General features: G+C 42.4%; 3 protein-coding genes across 3 annotated transcripts; 2 read left to right on the top strand and 1 right to left on the bottom strand.

Annotated features, from left to right (window-relative positions):
• Positions 1–5438: 5438 nt before the first annotated feature.
• On the top strand, positions 5439–6653 carry LOC139477781 (transcription factor Ken 2-like). The gene is made up of 2 exons (XM_071260198.1): positions 5439–5472; positions 6322–6653. Exons 1-2 carry the CDS (start codon positions 5439–5441, stop codon positions 6651–6653), a joined length of 366 nt encoding a protein of 121 aa, XP_071116299.1.
• A 10257-nt stretch (positions 6654–16910) lies between these two features.
• On the bottom strand, positions 16911–17939 carry LOC139477785 (lateral signaling target protein 2 homolog). Its single transcript, XM_071260202.1, has 2 exons — positions 17909–17939; positions 16911–17212 (listed from the first exon to the last, which is right to left on the bottom strand). Exons 1-2 carry the CDS (start codon positions 17937–17939, stop codon positions 16911–16913), a joined length of 333 nt encoding a protein of 110 aa, XP_071116303.1.
• A 4102-nt stretch (positions 17940–22041) lies between these two features.
• On the top strand, positions 22042–22491 carry LOC139477724 (cleavage stimulation factor subunit 2-like). Its single transcript, XM_071260121.1, has one exon. The coding sequence runs from the start codon at positions 22042–22044 to the stop codon at positions 22489–22491; it is 450 nt and encodes a 149-aa protein (XP_071116222.1).
• Positions 22492–22820: the final 329 nt, after the last annotated feature.

The raw sequence follows: 22820 nt of genomic DNA, 5'->3' as shown, positions 1-22820 counted from the left end.
TGACGAGATTAGATATTTTTCAGCAAGAGCGACAAAACCAGATATGTTTTTATTAAAAAATGAGTCTGTTGTTATTTTTAAGGAAAAACACCTTGCAACAATGCTATTTTTGTGGCAGGCAATTTCGGGTTTTTTCAACTGTCTGAAGCATTATCAATTTTTTTTCAAGACTTTTCGGGGTGATTTAATGTTTTTCGATAAAAAGCGTGCGTCACAGTCCTCGTGGCATACATCATATGGGCACATGAGAGTTGATGAAGTGTGCGTCATAGTACCGTGAAACGCATAACTGTGACGACACGAGAGAACTATTGATGCGTGCGTCATAGTACCGTGAAACACATCACTGTGACGACACGAGATAACTAGTGATGCGTGCGTCATAGTACCGTGAAACACATCACTGTGACGACACAAGAGAACTAGTGATGCGTGCGTCATTGTACTGTGAAACACATCACTGTGACGACACAAGAGAACTAGTGATGCGTGCGTCATTGTACTGTGAAACACATCACTGTGACGACACAAGAGAACTAGTGATGCGTGCGTCACTGGACCGTGAAACACATCACTGAGACGACACAAGAGAACTAGTGATGCCTGGTCATAGTACCGTGAAACACACCTCTGTGAAGACACAAGAGAACTATTGATGCGTGCGTCATTGTACCGTGAAACACATCACTGTGACGACACAAGATAACTAGTGATGCCTGCGTCATAGTACCGTGAAACACACCACTGTGAAGACACAAGAGAACAAGTGATGCGTGCGTCATTGTACCGTGAAACACATCAGTGTGACGACACAAGATAACTATTGATGCGTGCGTCATAGTACCGTGAAACATCACTCTGACGACACGAGAGAACTAGTGATGTGTGCGTCATTGCACGGTGAAACACACCACTGTGACGACACGAGAGAACTAGTGATGCGTGCGTCATAGTACCGTGAAATACATCACTGTGACGACACAAGAGAACTATTGATGCGTGCGTCCTAGTACCGTGAAACACATCACTGTGACGACACAAGAGAACTATTGATGCGTGCGTCATTGTACCGTGAAACACATCACTGTGACGACACAAGAGAACTATTTATGCGTGCGTCATAGTACCGTGAAACGCATAACTGTGACGACACGAGAGAACTAGTGATGCGTGCGTCATGGTACCGTGAAACACATCACTGTGACGACACACGAGAACTATTGAAGCGTGCGTCATAGTACCGTGAAACACATCACTGTGACGACACAAGAGAACTATTGATGCGTGCGTCATTGTACCGTGAAACACATCACTGTGACGACACAAGAGAACTATTGATGCGTGCGTCATAGTACCGTGAAACCCACCAGTGTGACGACACAAGAGAACTAGTGATGCGTGCGTCATAGTAACTTGAAACGCATCATTTTGACGACACAAGAGAACTATTTATGTGTGCGTCATTGTACCGTGAAACACATCAGTGTGACGACACGAGAGAACTAGTGATGCGTGCGTCATTGTACCGTGAAACACATCATTGTGACGACACAAGAGAACTATTGAAGCGTGCGTCATAGTACCGTGAAACACATCACTGTGACGACACAAGAGAACTATTGATGCGTGCGTCATTGTACCGTGAAACACATCACTGTGACGACACAAGAGAACTATTGATGCGTGCGTCATAGTACCGTGAAACCCACCAGTGTGACGACACAAGAGAACTATTGATGCGTGCGTCATAGTAACTTGAAACGCATAATTGTGACGACACAAGAGAACTATTTATGTGTGCGTCATTGTACCGTGAAACACATCAGTGTGACGACACAAGAGAACTAGTGATGCGTGCGTCATTGTACCGTGAAACACATCATTGTGACGACACAAGAGAACCATTGATGCGTGCGTCATAGTACCGTGAAACACATCAGTGTGACGACACAAGAGATGTTACCGTGAAACACATCACTGTGACGACACACGAGAACTATTGAAGCGTGCGTCATAGTACCGTGAAACCCACCAGTGTGACGACACAAGAGAACTAGTGATGCGTGCGTCATAGTAACTTGAAACGCATCATTGTGACGACACAAGAGAACTATTTATGTGTGCGTCATTGTACCGTGAAACACATCAGTGTGACGACACAAGAGAACTAGTGATGCGTGCGTCATAGTACCGTGAAACACATCATTGTGACGACACAAGAGAACTATTTATGCGTGCGTCATTGTACCGTGAAACACATCACTGTGACGACACAAGAGAACCATTGATGCGTGCGTCATAGTACCGTGAAACACATCACTGTGACGACACAAGAGAACTATTGAAGCGTGCGTCATAGTACCGTGAAACACATCACTGTGACGACACAAGAGAACTATTTATGCGTGCGTCATTGTACCGTGAAACACATCACTGTGAACACAAAACTATTGATGATACGTTTTAAATCGCTCAAGCGTATTGTTAGGAATATTAGAAACTGTGCATGGTTGCTGTCTGATATGATATGACAATAAATAAAAAATCACTGAATGCCTTATTCTGGACTGAGTGGTTACAACGACTACTGAAATTACATTTTATGTTACCTTCTAAAATTAGTGTAAATGTGTTTTCGTATTCAATCAAATCAATGGAATAAATATGTTTGGTCTTCCCCGTAACACGCCGCAAATAATGCATCAAATATCTATTTATCCCTTCACGTTGCGAAGTGTTCACATATATTTTCGATATTCATGTATATCAGTGAGATATAGGTCAGCGAAGATCATCGTTTAATAATTTAAAAAAACAATTATTATGGTTATTCGCATTTATTAAAGTCTTTTGGTCAGACGTATTATTTTCGAACACCATTTTATTTGTGTTTAGAAACCATATAAATAGTAATTTATAATTAAATGTTGATGCATCGGTGTGTGAAAACAATTCAGTGAACAGATCTTTGTAAAATAACTCGGTGAATAGATCCTTATAAAATAACTTTGTCCTGACGACTTTAGTGAATAAGATTTAAAAGCCTATACACATCACTGTCCATTGCATGCATTGGGCAAACGGCCTTCCCGATGCACCCAATAGGCAGTTGCACAGATACGGAGTAACGTACAGATGATGTCTTGTTACGCGTCACACGTGCCACTAGCGGGGTGCACGGGATTTTACGAGCTGAATGTCGTTTTACGCTTCGACATCGAAGGCACGGTACGCCAAGTCACAGGTGAGCCAGGATAAGTTCAGATGTGACCTGACAATTAACCCCGAATGTCTATGCACGGGGTCCACCCACTGGGGGGCACCGTTGTGATTTGGTTTGTTTGTTGTTTAACGCCGCACTCAGCAATATTCCAGCTTTATGACGGCGGTCTGTAAATAATCGAGTCTGGACCAGACAATCCAGAGATTGATATCATGAGCATCGATCCACGCAATTAGTATGGATGATGCATCAACCAAGTCATATCTTTATTATGTGTATAGATGAGAAGGACATGATCTTAGTCTTCAGTATTATTACTGTAACACATTCCACGTAATTGTTCTCAGTGGCATGAAATAGTATTTTTGTATAAAACATTACATTATAATATCCACACCGGAATTTGCGATAATGCTTTTCAATTTTTTTAATATATTTAGAGTTATTTATACAGTGAATACGAATGTGTACATTTTCCATTTTTAATATTTCTAGATCACTCTTACTGAAAACAATCTTTACATCGTTGTTGCAAATTGATATAAAATCTGTAACATTCCCAACTCCCTGTCCAATCCACGCATATCGAAGACCCAATTGAAAAAGTGTAATGTTTGTCTCTAGAATCACCTTTTTAGCAATATAAAGTAACATCTTATATGCTTTAAATGGATAGCAGAAAGGAGTCAATGAGTATGGTTTTATGCCGCTTTTAGAAATATTCCAGCAATATCACGGCAGGGGACACCAGAAATGGGCTTCACACAATATACCCATGTCGGGAATCGAACTCGGGTCTTCGGCGTGACGAGCGAACGCTTTAACCACTAGGCTACCCGACCGCCCCGACTGCGGAAAGGACGCTTGGAGATGAGTTTTAACCAATAAAAGATACAACGTTTTCATGCCAATATGGATGTTGGGTATTTTCCGCAGTCCCCCAATACAATATCACTAGTTGTTGAATTGCGGACGCCAAGGAAACATGTACATGCTTGTGACTGGATTTTTTTCAATGCATGTGTACCTTAGAATACCCCAAACCCCAGAACCATACAATAGGCCAAAATTGGCAAGATTTTAGAGTCGAAGATTTTGAAATATAGTTATTATGAAAGATTTTCAAACTTGAATAAACTAATCTGATCGGTTGTGCAAGTTTCTTAGCTTTAAAGATTCAGATTGTTTATTGATGTGGGACTCCGAGAAAATAGCATTGGTGCAACATATCCTTGATTAAAAGTAGTAACACATTGAACGAATGGATCATTGCGAGGTTAGTTTGCGAGTCGAAACAGTTTTGGTGAAAATGTTTGTTTAAAAATCTTTATATCTTATGATGTCATAATATCCGCAGATATTATACCACACACACACACACACACACACACACACACACACACACACACACACACACACACACACACACACACACACAACCCCCATATGAAGAGTAATGATTAAAAAGGGGCGGTCGGGTAGCCTAGTGGTTAAAGCGTTCGCTCGTCACGCCGAAGACCCGGGTTCGATTCCCGACATGGGTACAATATGTGAAGCCCACTTCTGGTCTTCCCCGCCGTGAAATTGCTGGAATATTGCTAAAAGCGGCGTAATACTATAGTCACTCCCTCAATGATTAAAAGTATTTTTTCTTGCCCTGGACAGTACAAAGCACAGGGGCGCTTGCGTCCGTATTAGTATTTCTGGACAAAAGCTATCCTATATTTCCCTGCACATGGGGATAGAGCAAACATTATTACTTTTCTAAGAAGCCGACTTTAAGACTGACATTGTAACATTGTCTTGTAATAGAAATACTTTTAAAATCAAATCTGTAATACGTGGGGCCACATGCGTCTTCTAGCTCTAACACTAACAGTTCAGGGCAATTTTATACTTATAACGCTACACATGGGAGTAGGGCAAACTGTTTTTCATAATTACAAGACGGTGACTGGCCAACCAAATTGCTAGATTCGTAAACAAGTCATATTTGAGAACAATAACATTTTTTACATGACCACCTGTAGTTCATTTATAAAACCACACCTTTCTGCTCCCCAGGTAAGACAATGTAATTAGGGAAATATGGTGATTACTTCTTCACCTACGCTATAGGTCACCACTAGGGGGCAAGGCTGGGCAGTATATAAGGGCAGTTGTGGTCAGTGGTCTTCATCACTCCACTCACCTCAGCCAAAAAAACTAAATAACAATGGCTAGCGTTACAAGTCTTCTGCTTCTGTTTGGTGAGATTTCAGACTCTTCAAAGTTCATATGTAATCGTTATTTTTTGTGCATGGTCCTGGATTGTTGTTATCTTTTTCAGGTTATATTTTTTATGAGTGAGTGAGTTGGGTTTAACCCCGCTCTTAACATTATTCCAGTTATATCACGGCGTGTCAGCTCAATGTGAGAGGAAAGCCAGAAGTGATGCAGGTCTCAGACGTTTACCACTTCGGTGAAACCCACGAGCACGGGTATGGTGCTGACAAACCTAGAAACATAATTGGGGCGAACTGGGATTCGAACCCACAATCATATGTTTCTGGCGTGCCAAAGGGACGCAACTCTGCACAGCGAATCGCGGCACCTCAGACGACTGGGCCACCCGTGCCTCCATATTTTTTATGAAGATAAGACAGACAAAGCGTTATTGATCATATATTCTTTTTCAACAATGTTTTCTCTGTATATATCTACTCAGTCGCCTGTAGTTTCATAAATATAAGAAAATAATATATAAAAAATATTTATTTTAAATTAGGAGTACATTGTAGGCTGTGCAGGACATGCCTTCCTTTTCGCGACACTTGCTGTGATCCCTGATTTTCAATGATCTATTCATACAATTGTTCTTACCTTTGTTTGTTGTTTAACGCCGCACTCAGCAATATTCCAGCTATATGACGGCGGTCTGTAAATAATCCAGTCTGGAGCAGATAATCCAGTGATTGATGTCATGAGCATCGATCAACGTAACCCGACAGCGAGCCTGACCACCCGATCCCGTTAGTCGGGTTAGTAATAACAGGATGATGATTATCTATGTATATTAATCATATTGAAACTTCTGTGATTCCTTTCCCATTCCACAGCAATGCTGGTGGCTGTCTCCCTGGCCCATCACCACCATGGTCACCATCATCATCGTCACCATCACCACCACCACCATCATCACCACCACCACACGAAGAATATCCATCATTACGACGAGTACTCATCAGGCTCATCAGGTTCCTCAGGCTCATCCGAGTCCTCAGGATGCGGTTGTGGAGGAAGTTCCGGATCTTCTGAATCCTCGGACGAAGACTACCCCATCCCAATCCCCATCCCAATCTCCAGCGGCGGCGGCAGCAGCAGCGGCAGCAGCGGTTCCTCCGACGCCGCCCTTCTCCAGGCTCTCATCAACGCCGGCAAGAAGAAGTAGACACAATACTTGGTGAGTGTAACTCAATGCAACAGATAAGATCAAAACATCTTGGCAATTTTCTTATGCAGAGTAGCGTCCCTTAAACGGGTCAGGATATGCCTTTATGGGGACGAGGATGTTTTTCGTCACAAATTACAATCCTGTGTCAGTCAACACCATGTTATTTGCGGGTTCGCCAAAGAGGTAAACGTCGTGGAACTGGTCCTTCCTCCAACATTGAACTGATACGACGTGATATAACTGATAACGTTAATTACTGTTCAAAGCAGTAAACGGATACCGTTTCCTCTGACGCTTCTATCGTGGCATCACAAGAAACTATTATTTACATTTTTATCAATAGCCCACCTATTATAACAACGACTCTCATCTCTATCATTGCCATTTGGGTAGCTTCACTGACTCTTCTGGAGTCGTTATTCCCGAAACAACATCGGTGCACAGATGTGCACCTAAACGTCGCAATATTAATGGTGCTGAAGTCAGGACAAGTCTATTTTCACGATGAATCAAACCAGACTTGCGTAGTCTTGATTTCCGGTATGACAAACCCCGGTCGATTCATCCATAGAACTACCTCAGACCTTGCATTTAACTGTATCAAACCCATGCTCTGATATGATTATATGTCATGCACCAGCATCATCTAACGACAGACAGCCTCTAAAAGAACCGGGTCAGCTACACCTTATGATTTCTCCCTGTGACAACTGAATAACTACACTTAAAACTTAACGACACTAATCCGTCCTTTCTCGGAACTCCTACAGGAATGGACCCGTGAAGATCCGGGGTAGAATAGGTCTTCAGCAACCCATGCTTGCCGTAAAAGGCGACTAACGGGATCGGGTGGTCAGGCTCGCTGACTTGGTTGATGCATGTCATTGATCCCAACTGCGTGGATCGATGCTGATGATGTCAATCACTGGATTGTCTGGTCCAGACTCGATTATTTACAGACCGCCGTCATATAGCTGGACTATTGCAGAGTGCGGCGTTAAACAACAAACCAACCAACCAACCTAAAGGAAAGAGGGCTTGACCTCTAACATCGGCCGGGTCGAAAAGTAAACTCACGTTATGGTGTCCATGGGCCCTTAATAAGTTAAATTCGGTATTTTATTTGTTTAACTGTTTATCTTATTCGTTACAGGTTCTGTACAGTTTTCAACGAACATGGTTCTCGACTGCTGGCTCTGTTGATTTATATATACCTGTTCAACTTTATCTGTTATCTGTTCCTGTTATCTGTAAATTATATGAAATAAAATTGGAATTATGATCATAACTTGTGTTGAGAATCAAACATGCATCACTTTTCGATCTCATACAGAGATCGACCGAAGAATTTCGAGCCTTGCCTTGACTTTATACATGATACTGTGCATATTTATGCTAGTTTCAGTTCCCCAATAAACAGATAAACCTCACGTGGTATTTGAAGTCGGCTTTTCCTGGCAAGTTTTGAAAATCTCCGGAATGAAAATGTCTGATGTTGTGTGACCATAACCATCGCGGTAGATATAAATTATTGGATGAGAGGCATACGTCAGACGTTTCTGCAGAGAGGGAATTTCTGGGCCCATTTCTGGGCACACTCGTTGATATATTTGATATCAAAAGACACTCGGGTGAGATTCTCTATTTGCCTGATACTTTTCGTTTCAAATTGGCATACCACGTGTGACCAGAATTACTTCCAGATCAGTGCCCTGGCAATCGACAGGTTGGAGATTGTATCCGTAAGATTGAGCTTTGATTCTAAAGTAGGTATCACCTGCTTGATGAGCCATTAGCAGCTCTAGAGAATTTGATCTCACCAGTGGAAGTATCTGGCGGCCGCCAGATGCAATATAGAGGCATACAGTGAAAAACGATCTCACTTGTGGCGGGTATGGGCCACCGTACAAATGCCGGTTGCTTCAGTATACATACAGTGACATCCCGGGTGTCCAGAAATCCCTCTTTCAGGGTCATTTCTTTCGGGAATGTAATTGTATAATCGGGGTTTTACTTTATCTGGGAAATAAAACAAATGAGTATACGAATGGAAATTTTGTATGAATTTATTGCTTTTTCTTGCGGAACAATTCTAACAAACTCTACATGACATACGTCGTGTCTACAAAACGTTCTGTTTGCACAGAAGAAAATGTGTAGGAACTTTCGAATACATATTAATAATGATCCCACTTACATTTCATAAATAGTTTACCTAAAACAATTAACAAAAATGGGTTAACTACATTCGTCGAATTTACCAGAGCCCGTGAAAATACCAGGACAGCTTCCTCGTAACGCCGCACACAGGGACATGTGTTAGGTCAGTTTTTAACCGAGTAATCCAAACGTCGACAGTGTCCCAAGTGGTGGTGGTGGCTGTAGTAGTGGAGGTTGAAGTGGCAGTGGTAGGGGCGGTGGTTGTGGCTGTGGCTGTGGCGCTGGCGCTGGCGGTGGTGATGATCCACCGCAGTCAGAACATTGACTGTCACATCCACATCCGGAGGATCCACCAGAAGATGATTCGCTAGAGGGTGTGGGGGAGTCATATTCGTCGTAGTGGTGGATGTTTTTAGTGTGATGATGGTGGTGGTGATGGTGTGTATGATGGTGCTCGTGGATGCCGCCGCCATGATGCTCGGCAATACTTAGTGTTGTCCACAATACTAGAACACAAAAATATAAGTACTTTGAACAAGGGGAAAAACTCTATCACTGACAGCCTGGTTCCCTGCGCAGCGCCAGCGCAGCATACCCAGGGAACCTGGCTGCATCACTGGGCACTTTCTCAATGGACTCGACCTTCGGTAGCGCGAGTGAGGACCGGTTTAGCGTCGCGCTCAAGATAGTTGCCTACATGTTGCCTACATATTGCAGCGACTCTCTCTCTCTCTCTCTCTCTCTCTCTCTCTCTCTCTCTCTCTCTCTCTCTCTCTCTCTGTCTCTCCGAGCCGAGCCGAGCCGAGCCGAGCCGCCGAGCCGAGCCGAGCAGTCCTCGTTTTAGCCCCTTAATGCCGAGCGCCAGACAGGGTAACATCAGTCTAAAATGCGGATCGGGTGATCAGCATTTCTAATCATGCTGATAGTGTTTCATCGCGCCCCGACGACGTGGGTCATTGCTCATGTTATCAACGACTGTGTCCCGGCCAAGACTCTCTCTATTGTCAGACTGACTTGCGGCATAAAACACACTATTAATATGCCCGCCGTGATATTGCGAGAACATTGCCAAAAGCGGCGTAAAACCATAAACACTCACTCACTATTAATATGCCTATTTCTCATAGTTAAACCCCCAGTTGGTGTTGAAACCAGGTAAAAATCATTGAATTAGGAATTAATTTGAAGCCGTTTAAATCTGTTTAAAGACATGAAATACCTCAAAGAGATTTCATGTTTAAACACACAAACATCCTGATAGATTAACTTACCTAACACTAGTAAAAGGAGCAGATGTGCAAGCTTGAAGTTTGCCATCGTGTTTGACCAGTGTGTGTGAGTTATGAGAGAGATGCTTCTTTATAACACTGGGACAGCCCCATTTATCCAGACTATCTTGTGATCGGCTAATTCCTTTAACAGAACCCATGTTGAGACGCTCTGCAACCCCTGGATGACTGCATATTTATTATGATATGATCATGGATTAAAATAATAAGAAATAAATATTTCTGCGTCATTATAACAAAAAAGATACGAAATATGTAAAGATTAGTAAAAATAATATTCTGCACTTCTTCCCTCTTAAGGCTCGCTTGCTATGTGAGCATGATTTTTACACACATTTTAGCCATATTCCCTCATAAACGGGCTTACTAATGTGAGGAACATTCGGTGCGACGATCGAACGTGTATTAACCCGACCTATGTTAAAGGCGTCGCAAATAGCTGAAGGGTGCCAGAATTTTATGATCGTGAATTTGAATTCCAGAATTCTTAGCGCTACGAAGGTCGTAAGTCAGAGTCAAAGAATGGGAGTTACAATCACCTTAGCGCTAAGTTAGCTTTGTGGAACCGGGCCCAGAATCGCCTTGATTATGATACCCGGTTGTCAGTTTCAGCAGGGTGAACACCTGCATCACTTGTTTTACCGCCACATCAAGCTGACACGACGTGATCAAACTGAAATATTTGTCCAATGGACGTTCAATAAACAGCCCATATTCTGTTAATTCCTACCCGTCAAGATCCGGGGTAGAATAGTTCTTTAGCAACCCATGCTTGCCGTAAAAGGCGACTATGCTTGTCGTAAAAGGCGACTAACGGGATCGGGTGGTCAAGCTCGCTGACTTGGTTGATGCATGTCATCGATCCCAATTGCGTGGATCGATGCTCATGATATTAATCACTGGACTGTCTGGTCCAGACTCGATTATTTACAGGCCGCCGTCTTATAGCTGGAATATTACTGAGTGCGGCGTTAAACAACCAACCAACCAACTGTTAATTCCAGTTTTCGTATGGTATTCAGTGTTATTATTTGCCCATGAAGAGATCACCCATTTAATAAACATACAGCTGTATTACACATTCTGTAATACCAACACGTGTGTCGGAACAAGTTTCACGAACAAATAATGAAACTCTCAACACCCCTTGGCTTATTCAACGACATATCGTGTGGAGATGATAGATCACTGAGAGGAGCTTTTGCACACTCGATTACCCCAGCAACCTTGTTGCTGGGCTGACGTCACATGGCATTAATATTGTTTCGCTGATGGATCTTGCAACAATATTCCACAAATTACGTCATCGGGTATTGTGACGTGATTGTAAACTTTGAGGTGCAAGGCCCCGTTCCACATATCTATTGGAGTACACACATAGCAGAGGTGGAGGTGGGATAGCCTAATGGTTAAAGTGTTCGCTCGTCTCGCCACGGGCCCGGATTCGATTTCTCACAATGTACAAAGCCCATCCCCGCCGTGCTATTCCTGGAATATTGCCAGCAGCGTCGTAAAACAATACTCACTCAATCACTTAACAAATTTAAACGGTTGGGCCGAAATGCCCGGGTTTCGATTCCTTGTGCATAACAGCAATATGTTTGTTTGGTGTGTAACGCCAGACTCAGCAATATTCCAGCTGCTGTATAGCGGCGGACTGTAAATAATCGAGTCTGGACCGGCAAAACCAATGATTGACATCATGAGCAACGATGGTATGCATCAACCAAATCAGCGAGCCTGACCACCCGATACCGAAGTCGCCTCGTACGACAAGCATAGTCGCCTTTTACGGCAAACATGGGTTGCTGATGTCCTATTCTAACCCAGATCTTCACGGGTATGCAATTTGAATAATGTCATTAATCTCGCTTCTGTCTGTACAATCTGTGGCTGTCGACGCCCAGAACATTTCATAATACCATTTTATTTACTACCTGTATTTCTGTGCGACAGATCGTAAATAGATGTTTACATAGATCGTGAAGATTTGACTGCGAGAAAAAGGCTAATAATATATTTAATTCCTATTGATTCTTTTGCCATCGCCAACTCTACGAAAACACCCCATACACGCAGGCGCACACACACACACACACACACACACACACACACACACACACACACAGGCCCACATCACAGAATTTCCTGAAATATAAAGTAATGTTGTATACATAAATTAGAAAAATATCATTGTTTACATATTTAACCTGGATTAACAGTTTAAAAAAACCAATAGCAGCAAAAGGCCCGCCCTTTATTCATGCATCCGCAAAGATTAATAACATTACAAGAAAAACGTGTTTTGTTCTAGGTACTAGGTTATTTATTTATTTATTTATTTATTTATTTTATCTACTTGTTTTCATCATCATCGCAAAGTTTGTTGTGAGAGATTCTTCTTTTTGCACTGACAAATGTGTTTACACAATATCTATTAAAATGTGGTACGTTTCTCTATCTCCGCCAGGTTCCTTGTTGCCCAGTGCAGGGTCGCCTCCCTTAGATGTGCCAGGATCCGCTGATCGTGAGTTTGAATCCCAAATTGTGGCGCGTGGACCGACAGCACCCACATGAAGTGACGCTGGTGATGACCATGTCATGTATTTGATTGGCAAAAAATGAAGAAAAACACATAACGTTCTTGAGTATGTTTATTTAGTCCGAGTCATTCAAAATTAACATCAGAAGAATCATTGGAATCTGAAAAATAAAAAAGATTAAAAAAAATTGATATGATTAATGGCATTATACGAAAGTATGACTGTGTCGTATTACGTTTTAATTGCTAACAAACAACCCTTTTTTTAAATTTCATATTGCATCTGAGACAAAATAAAACAAAACATGTATCACCTATACGACCTCAGTCGGACGGGCCTCAATCTGATAACGGCCATTCTATTCTATCACGCTATAGGTAATGGGCTTTAACCAAAATGGATAGTTTACGTCTTGGACATCCTGGGGCTCTCAAATGTAATAATTACAATCGGTCATGTTACTGCTATACTTGTACTGAAATATAGTGTTACATTCCTCATTCACAGGACAGAACAAATATTACATTTTTATAACACTCCAATTAATTGGTAATCGTGTCACTGGATTGTCTGGTCAAAACTCGATTTTTTTACAGGCCGCCGTCGTAAGGCAGGATTACTGCTGCGTGACGTTAAGCAACAAGCAAACACTTGCTTTTTATGCAAATTGTGTGACACTAGTAGAGCAGGACTGATTTTCAGTGACCCATTTATATAATTTCCACCATCGTTCTTCCCTTTACGCCCAGGGGGCACGGGTGGCCCAGTCGTCTAGGGCGCCACGATTCGCTGTGCAGAGTTGCGTCCCTTGGTCACGCCAGAAACCTATGATTGTGGGTTTGAATCCCGGTTCGCCCTGATTATGTGTCTAGGTTTGTCAGCACCATACCCGTGCTCGTGGGTTTCACCGAAGTGGTAAATGTCTAAGACCTGCGTCACTTCGGGCTTTCCTCCCACATTAAGCTGACACGCCGTGATATACATTGTAACTGGAATACTGTTAAAAGCGGCGTTAAACCCAACTCACTCACTCACTCACCTTTACGCCCAATGGAATAATGGAGACTGATTATTCTGTCTCGTCGACGTTTCATATTAACCAATGGCTTGAAAAATTGACAACAATTCTACTTAAAGTCCAAGATACAAATCATGACCCGTTACCATTTTACCTATTTTCCAGCGGTGATGAGAGCCTGCAGAAGGGCGACGTCAGAGGCAGCACTGTTACCGCTGCTTCTGCTGCTGCCACAAGGGATGGGGATGGGGTAGTCCTCGGAGGAGGAGGAGGAGGAACCTGACATGTTCAGTTCATATTTTAACCAAACAAACCTGCTTTTTAAAAATATCACAGCGGGGGCGCGCTGCTTTTTAAAAAATAGACCAGCGGGGGCACGCTGCTTTTTTAAAAATAGACAAGCGGGGAAGCGCTGCTTTTTTAAAAACAGACCAGCAGGGGCACGCTGCTTTTTTAAAAATATCACAGCGGGGAAAGTCGTGATAACCACCATGCTCAAGGTAGGCCCAACAATAAGACCTTGTTTCAGCAAACTGCAATCCATTTGTAAACACATAATTCTGATGAACTGCAATATATGGAAACATCTTGTAAAAACTTATAGCCCACATGTTAATGAAAATTCGATTTAGTGAAACAACAATCTTTGGAAGTGTTGTTACAATGTTGTTATGATGTTTGAGTTTGCGGAAATTGTCACTTCATGGAGGGAGCGCGGCAGTCACGTCGTGAATAATGGGAGACAACTCTTGATGCACTGTGTTGAGGCTCTGTCAATTTTATTTCCAACCACAGAAGATGCGCATTGTCTTGCGTTTTTGTTTTGGCTTTGTCCTCAAACATCTTAACTGGATTACCCGCCCTTGCTACTGAAAGTGCTACAGTTACTTAGCTCCTTGTGTGACGCTTTAAAATGTTTTCTTTATGCACAACGACTTTTTGAAAATGATGAATAGCCAATTGTCGCACAACAATGTCCACAGAGTGTGTAAACAGAAGGAAACAGTTTTTCTTGGTTGGGTTGGTATAGCTCGTCCAAATACACTCGATAAATATATGGAAGTGCTCGCCCAAACGCACCTGTTGCGCATGTTCTATTTTGTGGTAAATCTCGTGCGTGTCATGCTGATGAGACGGACCACTACGTTGAACGGGGTAACATGTGAAAGTTGACATTTATTCGTTGTGGGACGAAGACGTCCTCAGAGCTCCAGTCAGGAGATTGCCACTGCTAATACTAGAATTAACTTCCATTATCCACTTTATAACAGAAAGTGGTCAATTATTCACTTTCGATGAGTATATAGAAACATTACATTTTGGGGCGATTTAGTTAGTGTGGCAAAGAAGGTTTGTGTTTCTGTCTTCTGTTTCTGTTTAATTAAAATGCCCGACATGATAATTTTGACTTGTTTATTTAACGGGGAATAACGTGCCTCATTCCCAGTGTGAGTTGGATTTAACGCCGCTTTTAACAGTATTCCAGTTATATCGCGCCGTGTCAGCTTAATGTGGGAGGAAAGCCAGAAGTGATGCAGGTCTCAGACGTTTACCACTTCGGCGAAACCCACGAGCGCGGGTATGGTGCTAACAAACCTAGAAACATAATCGGGGTGAACCGGGATTCGAACCCACAACCATAGGTTTCTGGCGTGCCCAAGGGACGCAACTCTGCACAGCGAATCGGGGCGCCTTAGACAACTGGGCCACCCGTGCCCCCTGTCCACAGAGAATAGTGCAGATGTCTGGTATGTAAATGATTGTATATGTGGGGTCTAAAACGGACTGGAAGAAGCAGCAGTAGTGGTATTGGTAGTAGTAGTAGTTGTGGTAGTTGTAGTAGTAGTAGTAACGTAGTAGTAGTAGTAGTAAAATAGTAGTAGTAGTAGTAGTAGTGATAGTAGTAGTAAAAGTGGTGGTACTAGTAGTAGTAGTAGAGTAGTTGTAGAGTAGTAGTTGTAGTAGAAGTAGTGGTAGTAGTAGTACTAGTAGTTGTAGTAGTAGTAGTAAAATAGTAGTAGTAGTAGTAGTAAAATAGTAGTAGTAGTAAAATAGTAGTAGTAGTAGTAAAATAGTAGTAGTAGTAGTAGTAAAATAGTAGCAGTAGTAGTAGTAAAATAGTAGTAGTAGTAGTAAAATAGTAGTAGTAGTAGTAGTAGTAAAGTAGTAGTAGTAGTAGTAGTAAAATAGTAGTAGTAGTAGTAGTAAAATAGTAGTAGTAGTAAAATAGTAGTAGTAGTAGTAGTAGTAAAATAGTAGTAGTAGTAGTAGTAGTAGTAGTAGTAGTAGTAGTAGTAGTTAGATTTAGGGCGAACGTGTTCCAAAGAAGTCAAGCCAATGCTTCAGATTTATCTCCCAAGACAGCCCATATTGTGGCTACCGGGGAGTTTTAGGCTTAGACAAATTAAGATACAAAAGCTAAATAAATATAATTACGAGAATTCAAAGTTAACACACGATTAAATATCCACAAGACATAGATGCAGGTTCCAGACGTTTACCACTTTGATGAAACCCACGAGTACGGAATGGTGCTGACAAATCTTGAAACATAATCGGGTCGAAACGGGATTCGAACCCACAATCAAAAAAATCTGGCGTGCCCAAGGGACGCTACTCTGCATAGCGAATTGCGGCACCTTGGACGACTAGGCCACCCTTGCCCCCTTTAATATTATAAGAATATTATATAATTTAAGTACGTGCGTGAGAAAAGGAACAAAACAACCATTTTTCTTCAAATATGTTTATTCAATCCTAATGTTCCAATATTACGTTTAAAGCAGCCCAATGAGACATCCCAAGAAAGTGGCAACTGAAAAGGATTAAAATTACAAAATCAGTAGGGTGAGTGAGTTGGGTTTTAACGCCGATTTTAACAGTATTCCAGTTATATCACGATGTGTCAGTGAAGCAGGTCTCAGACGTTTACCACTTCGGTGAAACCCACGAGCACGGGTATGGTGCTGGCAAACCTAGAAACGTAATTGGGGCAAACCGGGATTCGAACCCACAATCATAGGTTTCTGGCGTGCCACCCGTGCCCCAACAAAATCAGGAGAAATCCATGAATATGGGACTACACAGATATCCTTTCAGTTCACGATTTATTCATACTCAGGGAATGTTGAGAATTAGATTGTAACTAACCATATTATTTGTAAAAGTTTCCTTGAAACTGTTAAATTCTAGAGGACCTCGTTTATAGGAAAATACTTCGGCTTTAACGTAACGTTCTCTTTACCTATTTTCCAGCGTTGATGAGAGCCTGCAGAAGGGCTGCGTCGGAGGCACCACTGCTGCCGCTGCTGCTGCTGCCGCCGCTAGAGATGGGGACGGGGATTGGGATGGGGTAGTCCTCGGAGGAGGAAGAGGAGGATCCGGAGCTGCCTCCACAACAGCCGCAGCCGGAGGAGCCTGAGGAGCCTGAGGAGCCCGATGAGTGGTAGTGGTGCACGTGCTTCACGGAAGAGGAGTGGTGGTGGTGGTGGTGGTGGTGACGATGTCGACGGTGGCGATGGGCAAGGCTGACAGCCAGAAGCATAGCTGCAATGACAGACATATGTAATTTTCGTTACTTCTTTTAGAATAAGAAGACAAAGAAGATTTATTCGAAGGGCAATTCATCTTTCTCTCAAAGACTGTAACAATGGTATTGCTTTCTTATTCCACAGATTAATTTTTCTGATTTCAGTTTTCTGTCCCTTTTGAGTAAACAGGGAAAATCTATTATGGCTGTGTCTATTCTTACTGAGTCTAATATGTCCCTTCATAATAAGAAAATAACAACCACAATATATGATATGGTAATACTTAAAGATGGAATAGTTAAAACGAATATGGATTACAAGGAACAAAGTAAAAGTGACCACTACCGGATCACTGGGTATTCTCAAGTAACAAATGACAACCCAGTAATGTTACCATGCGTATGTGCTATCGGCTATCCATATGTCTTTTACCTTAAGTGGGCACAGGTGGCCCAGTCGTCTAAGGCGCCGCGATTCGCTGTGCAGAGTTTTGTCCCTTAGGCATGCCAGAAACCTATGATTGTGGGTTCGAACCCCGTTCGCCCCGATTATGTTTCTAGGTTTGTCAGCACCATACCCGTGCTCGTGGGTTCCACCGAAGTGTGAAATAGTCTGAGATCTGCATCACTTTAGGCTTTCCTCCCACATTAAGCTGCCATATAACTGGAATACTGTTAAAAGCGGCGTTAAACCCAACTCACTCACTACTTACCAACAAAAACGAAGATGAGTGAGAATTTCATGGTGAACGTCTTGTTATCCAGTGAAAGAAGAGGAGAACTGATGAGGAGGAGACAAGTTGTCGTGTATATATACCAGAAAACTCTTCCCATGTGGGGCCAACAGAGAGACGATTAAGTCAGCAGGATGTGGCTTTCGCGAGACCACTGGTAGCGGGACCTATGGAGATGATCGTATCTCCGATGAGATACCTGGGTCTTAAGCTGTTCTGATTTAACCTTGTTTCTAAAATAAACCTTGCTGCATCATGTCACAATATTATTACATACTGCATCACAAACTCTTAAGATGACTTGGGGTTTAATGCTTTCAGTAAAACAGCTTTTGTGTCATCACGAGGAGTTTTTTCAATTTAAGACAGTCAGATATGAGTGAACGAGTTTGTCAAAGTTTATAGATAGTAACAGTATACAAATAGCACATGTACATAATTAGCGGGAAACTATTGTCAACATTGAACAAAGCCTTTTTATATATTTCAAGATTGAAGGGGATTGATATTGATTATAAACTTTAATGGATCAGGCACGGTGACTAGGTGGACAGTGTGGCGTCGTACCGAAATGAGTGAGTGTGGTTTTACGCCGCTTTTAGCAATTTTCTTGCAATATCAGGGCGGGGGACACCAGAATTGGGCTTCACACATTGTACCCATGTCGGGAATCGAACCCGAGTCTTCGGCGTGACGAGCGAACGCTTTAACCACTGGGCTACCCGACCGCCCCAGTACCAAAACGAAGTGAATCGTTGTTCGTGATACCTATCACCGGATAGTCTGGTCCAGACACGATTGACTGTAGCAACAAACAAAACACTTCCTTTTTTTTAAAATTGTGTGAGTGGCGGGCGCGAACACCTGGTGTCATCGCTGAGTTTCAGTGATCCATAACATTCGTCACTATTTTGCCCTTCACACCTATGGAATATGCTTTGACAGATAATCGAGACTGGTTATTCTCTGTCGTTTTTCAATTGAAATCCAATGTTATTATTGTCCCTTTGCCTGTTATTCAACATGCCACAGAGGTAAAGCTATAAACCCTCTGAGTGGAAATTGGTACTTTGTCAAGATGAGTGAGTGAGTGTGGTTTTACGCCGCTTTTAGCAATATTCAAGCAATATCACGGCGGGGGACACCAGAATTGGGCTTCACACATTGTACACATGTCGGGAATCGAACCCATGTATTCGGCTAGGCGACCGAACGCTTTAACCATTTGGCTACCCGACCGCCCCTTGTCCAGGGGAAGAACTTAAACTTTATAACAATGAGCATATCGTATGCATCTCGTTTGCCAGATATCTTTGAATGCATAATGTTTAATCCTAGTTGGTCAGAATTTGTCCACAGCTATCCTTGTCGTAAGAGGCAACTCATGAATCAATATCTTGGGTGGTCAGGCTTGGTGACGTGTGAGTGAGTAAGTTAGGTTTAACGCCGCTTTTAGCAGCATTTGCTTGGTGACGTAGTTGATAGTGTGTCATATTACCCTGACGGTTATAAGATGAGTATCTTTATTTTTCTGGTCTAGCCTCGATATATATTTTATTTAACCGTAATATGATGGGGGCGGCGTCAAACAAAAAACACAGACAAGCATATAACTCAATGAGTACTCTTTAAATTTCAATGTTGATTTAGACAGGGCCATCCAGCTATAAGTCTGCACAAAAAGCACGTGACTGAAAAGTTAAAATGCCAAACTGCATTTGTCTTATTTTAGTCTTCATTGGGAGGAAACATAAGATGTTTTCACTACTTTGAGTTTTATTGTGTGACAATACTTATGTCTCTGGCTGATAGTGGAAAACCCCAAACCCATACATGGTTACAAATCGCCGAAAAAATCAGCTTCAAAACGTAAATTTGAGGTTTTTAGAAACCTTGCTAAAACCGATGTCATGGCCAGTTCATTCCTCAGAATGTTCTCAACTCTCTCATGATTGATTAATTGTTTGCTTGTTGTTTAACGCCGCACTCAGCAATATTCCAGCTATGTGACGGCGGTCTGTAAATAATCGAGTCTGGACCAGACGATCCAGTAATTGACATAATGAGCATCGATCAACGCAATTGGGATACGATGACAGACATCAACCAGGTCAGGGAACCTGACCACCCGATCCCGGGGAGTTGCTACAAATTTCACAAAGAAGCGAATGTAAAATCTTCAACTAGTTGTCAACAATAAACCTCCCACAAGAAACGTAAAACAGTTCTGTATTGTGAAATGACAATGATTTATTGAAAAGAGTGAGTGAGTATGTTTTACGCCGCTTTTAGCAATATTCCAGCGATATCACGGCGGGGGACACCAGAAATGGGCTTCACACATTGTACCCATGTCGGGAATCGAACCCGGGTCTTCGGCGTGATGAGCGAACGCTTTAACCACTAGGCTACCCGACCGCCATTGTGCACAGAAACATGTACACACCAAGAAACAACTATCTACACTTTCTGGGAATAGCGAGTCAATAGCGAGTGAGACAATATGCCTTGCATCGATGCTTGGAGTTTATCAACAGTACTTTCTTCAAGGGAGGGGCGGCCGGGTAGCCTAGTGTTTAAAGCGTTCGCTCGTCACGCCGAAGACCCGGGTTCGATTCCCGATATGGGTACAATGTGTGAAGCCCATTTCTTGTGTCCCCCGCCCTGATATTGCTGGAATATTGCTAAAAGCGGCGTAAAACCATACTCACTCACTCTTTCAAGGGAACCCCATTCGTATATTTATCGAATCGTGAGACCAAGATTATCGGATTTGTTATCTATAATGCTATCCATTATATGATAAACGTATTGATTTTGGAAAGTGCAAAGACAGGGTGACAGATCCTAAAATGTTTCCTCCTAGTGCACACGAATTCGCTGTTTAAATCAATCAACAAACCTTTGCCAAAGCAACATGCGGAAACTTGTCAAAACTGAGAGAATGTTCTTCTCCTGACTGCCCTTTGACCTGCCCAGCAAAGATCCGACTGGCTGTGACTGTTGAGATCCCCATACCGTCACCCAGGAAGAGAATAACGTTGTGGGCGACCCCTACCGTTGACTCCATATTCAGTGTTGCGTGGAGTTCGTCCAGAGCAATTTTATTCCAATACTCTGGGTCTAAAAAATGAAAGAGCCTATATCACATGCACAGCAAAATCATACTCACTTCCAGGTCTAGCCATTTAAAGGCATTAAAAGGTATAATGACATCAGAGAACAGAAAGCACACTTTTTTTGGTATAATGACATTAGAGAACAGAAAGCACACTTTCTTTGGTATAATGACATCAGAGAACAGAAAGCACACTTTTTGGGTATAATGACATCACACGTACCGCATCGTGCATGTTTGGTAAATAACAATAATACAACAAAACAACAGATACAGAAGCCTATATCACATGCACAGCAAAATCATACTCACTTCCAGGTCTAGCCATTAAAAGGCATTAAAAGGTATAATGACATCAGAGAACAGAAAGCACACTTTTTTTGGTATAATGACATAAGAGAACAGAAAGCACACTTTCTTTGGTATAATGACATTAGAGAACAGAAAGCACACTTTTTTGGTATAATGACATCAGAGAACAGAAAGCACACTTTTTGGGTATAATGACATCACACGTACCGCATCGTGCATGTTTGGTAAATAACAATAATACAACAAAACAACAGATACAGAAGCGTTTGTCATGTCTACACCTGTGCTTCTGTAAATAAATTGAAATTGAGTACGTAGTATTTAAGTGGTTAACTAAACAAAACAACAAAACAAATTGCCACGCCCACAATTGGACTAGTGTTTCCTGAATGGCTGATAAATGGGTGGGGCTTGTGTTGCATTATTGCGCTGAACAATGTCACTGGCTTCGCATTGTTGTCTAGTTTTTTTGTGTTAATGAATAAATAAGCAGTCTGTGAAATTATTATTGTTGACGTAATAATTTCTGAGAATTGATTTCAATATGTGTTTTGCTTGTTTTCATCACTTCGGGTTTTCCTCCCACATGAAGCAGACACGCCGTGATATAAATGAAATAACCAAATTCGCTCACTCGTTAAGAAAATTACCAACAACGTACGTAAGCTAGACCGTATACTAAATGCGCCAAAGCCATGGGTGCAAAGTCAGGTGCAAGGGTATACGGGGCATGGATATACGGGGCATGGATATACGGGGCATGGATATACGGTGCAAGGATATACGGGGCATGGATATACGGGGCATGGATATACGGGGCATGGATATACGGTGCAAGGATATACGGGGCATGGATATACGGGGCATGGATATACGGTGCAAGGATATACGGTGCAAGGATATACGGGGCAAGGATATACGGTGCAAGGATATACGGGGCATGGATATACGGGGCATGGATATACGGTGCAAGGATATACGGGGCATGGATATACGGGGCATGGATATACGGTGCAAGGATATACGGGGCATGGATATACGGGGCATGGATATACGGTGCAAGGATATACGGGGCAAGGATATACAGCATTCAGAACAGAAAAACACAGCCTGTCAGCTGCTCATCAAATGAGATGAGGTGAAATTGGGTTTAACGTCGCGTCCAAGATTATTGCGCTTATATAGCGACGTGCATGTGTGTGTGTGGCTGCTTGTACTAGTCCGGACTGATGACGATTTATAGTGCTAGCACACTGAGATACCATGCCGCAGTTTAACATGAAAACCCCTTATAGACACAGTATACTGACTCCGAGCCGACCAGTCCTTGCTTTAGCCCTTTAATGCCGAGCGCTAGACAGGGTAACAACAAGTACCATCTTTTAACGTCTTTTGGTATGACCTTCCGCTCTCCGGGCGGACGCTCTACCACTAGACCACGGAGGCGGTACTAAAATTAAG

This window comes from Haliotis cracherodii, unplaced genomic scaffold (genome assembly GCF_022045235.1).
Source record: "Haliotis cracherodii isolate W230 unplaced genomic scaffold, xgHalCrac1.p SCAF_35, whole genome shotgun sequence".
In the NCBI taxonomy this organism is placed as follows: domain Eukaryota; kingdom Metazoa; phylum Mollusca; class Gastropoda; order Lepetellida; family Haliotidae; genus Haliotis; species Haliotis cracherodii.
The sequence above is the reverse complement of the archived record's forward strand: the minus strand, read 5'-3'. Positions and strand labels throughout refer to the sequence as shown.

What these genes read in the sequence shown, in the direction of transcription:
- LOC139477781 (XM_071260198.1), top strand. Translation starts at nt 5,439, where the DNA reads ATGGCTAGCGTTACAAGTCTTCTGCTTCTGTTTG. An exon ending in AAGTCTTCTGCTTCTGTTTG is followed by an intron (nt 5,473 to 6,321) that starts GTGAGATTTCAG and finishes CCCATTCCACAG; the next exon opens with CAATGCTGGTGGCTGTCTCC.
- LOC139477785 (XM_071260202.1), bottom strand. Translation starts at nt 17,939, where the DNA reads ATGAAATTCTCACTCATCTTCGTTTTTGTTG. An exon ending in ACTCATCTTCGTTTTTGTTG is followed by an intron (nt 17,213 to 17,908) that starts GTAAGTAGTGAG and finishes CTGTCATTGCAG; the next exon opens with CTATGCTTCTGGCTGTCAGC.
- LOC139477724 (XM_071260121.1), top strand. Translation starts at nt 22,042, where the DNA reads ATGCGCCAAAGCCATGGGTGCAAAGTCAGGTGCAAGGGTATACGGGGC.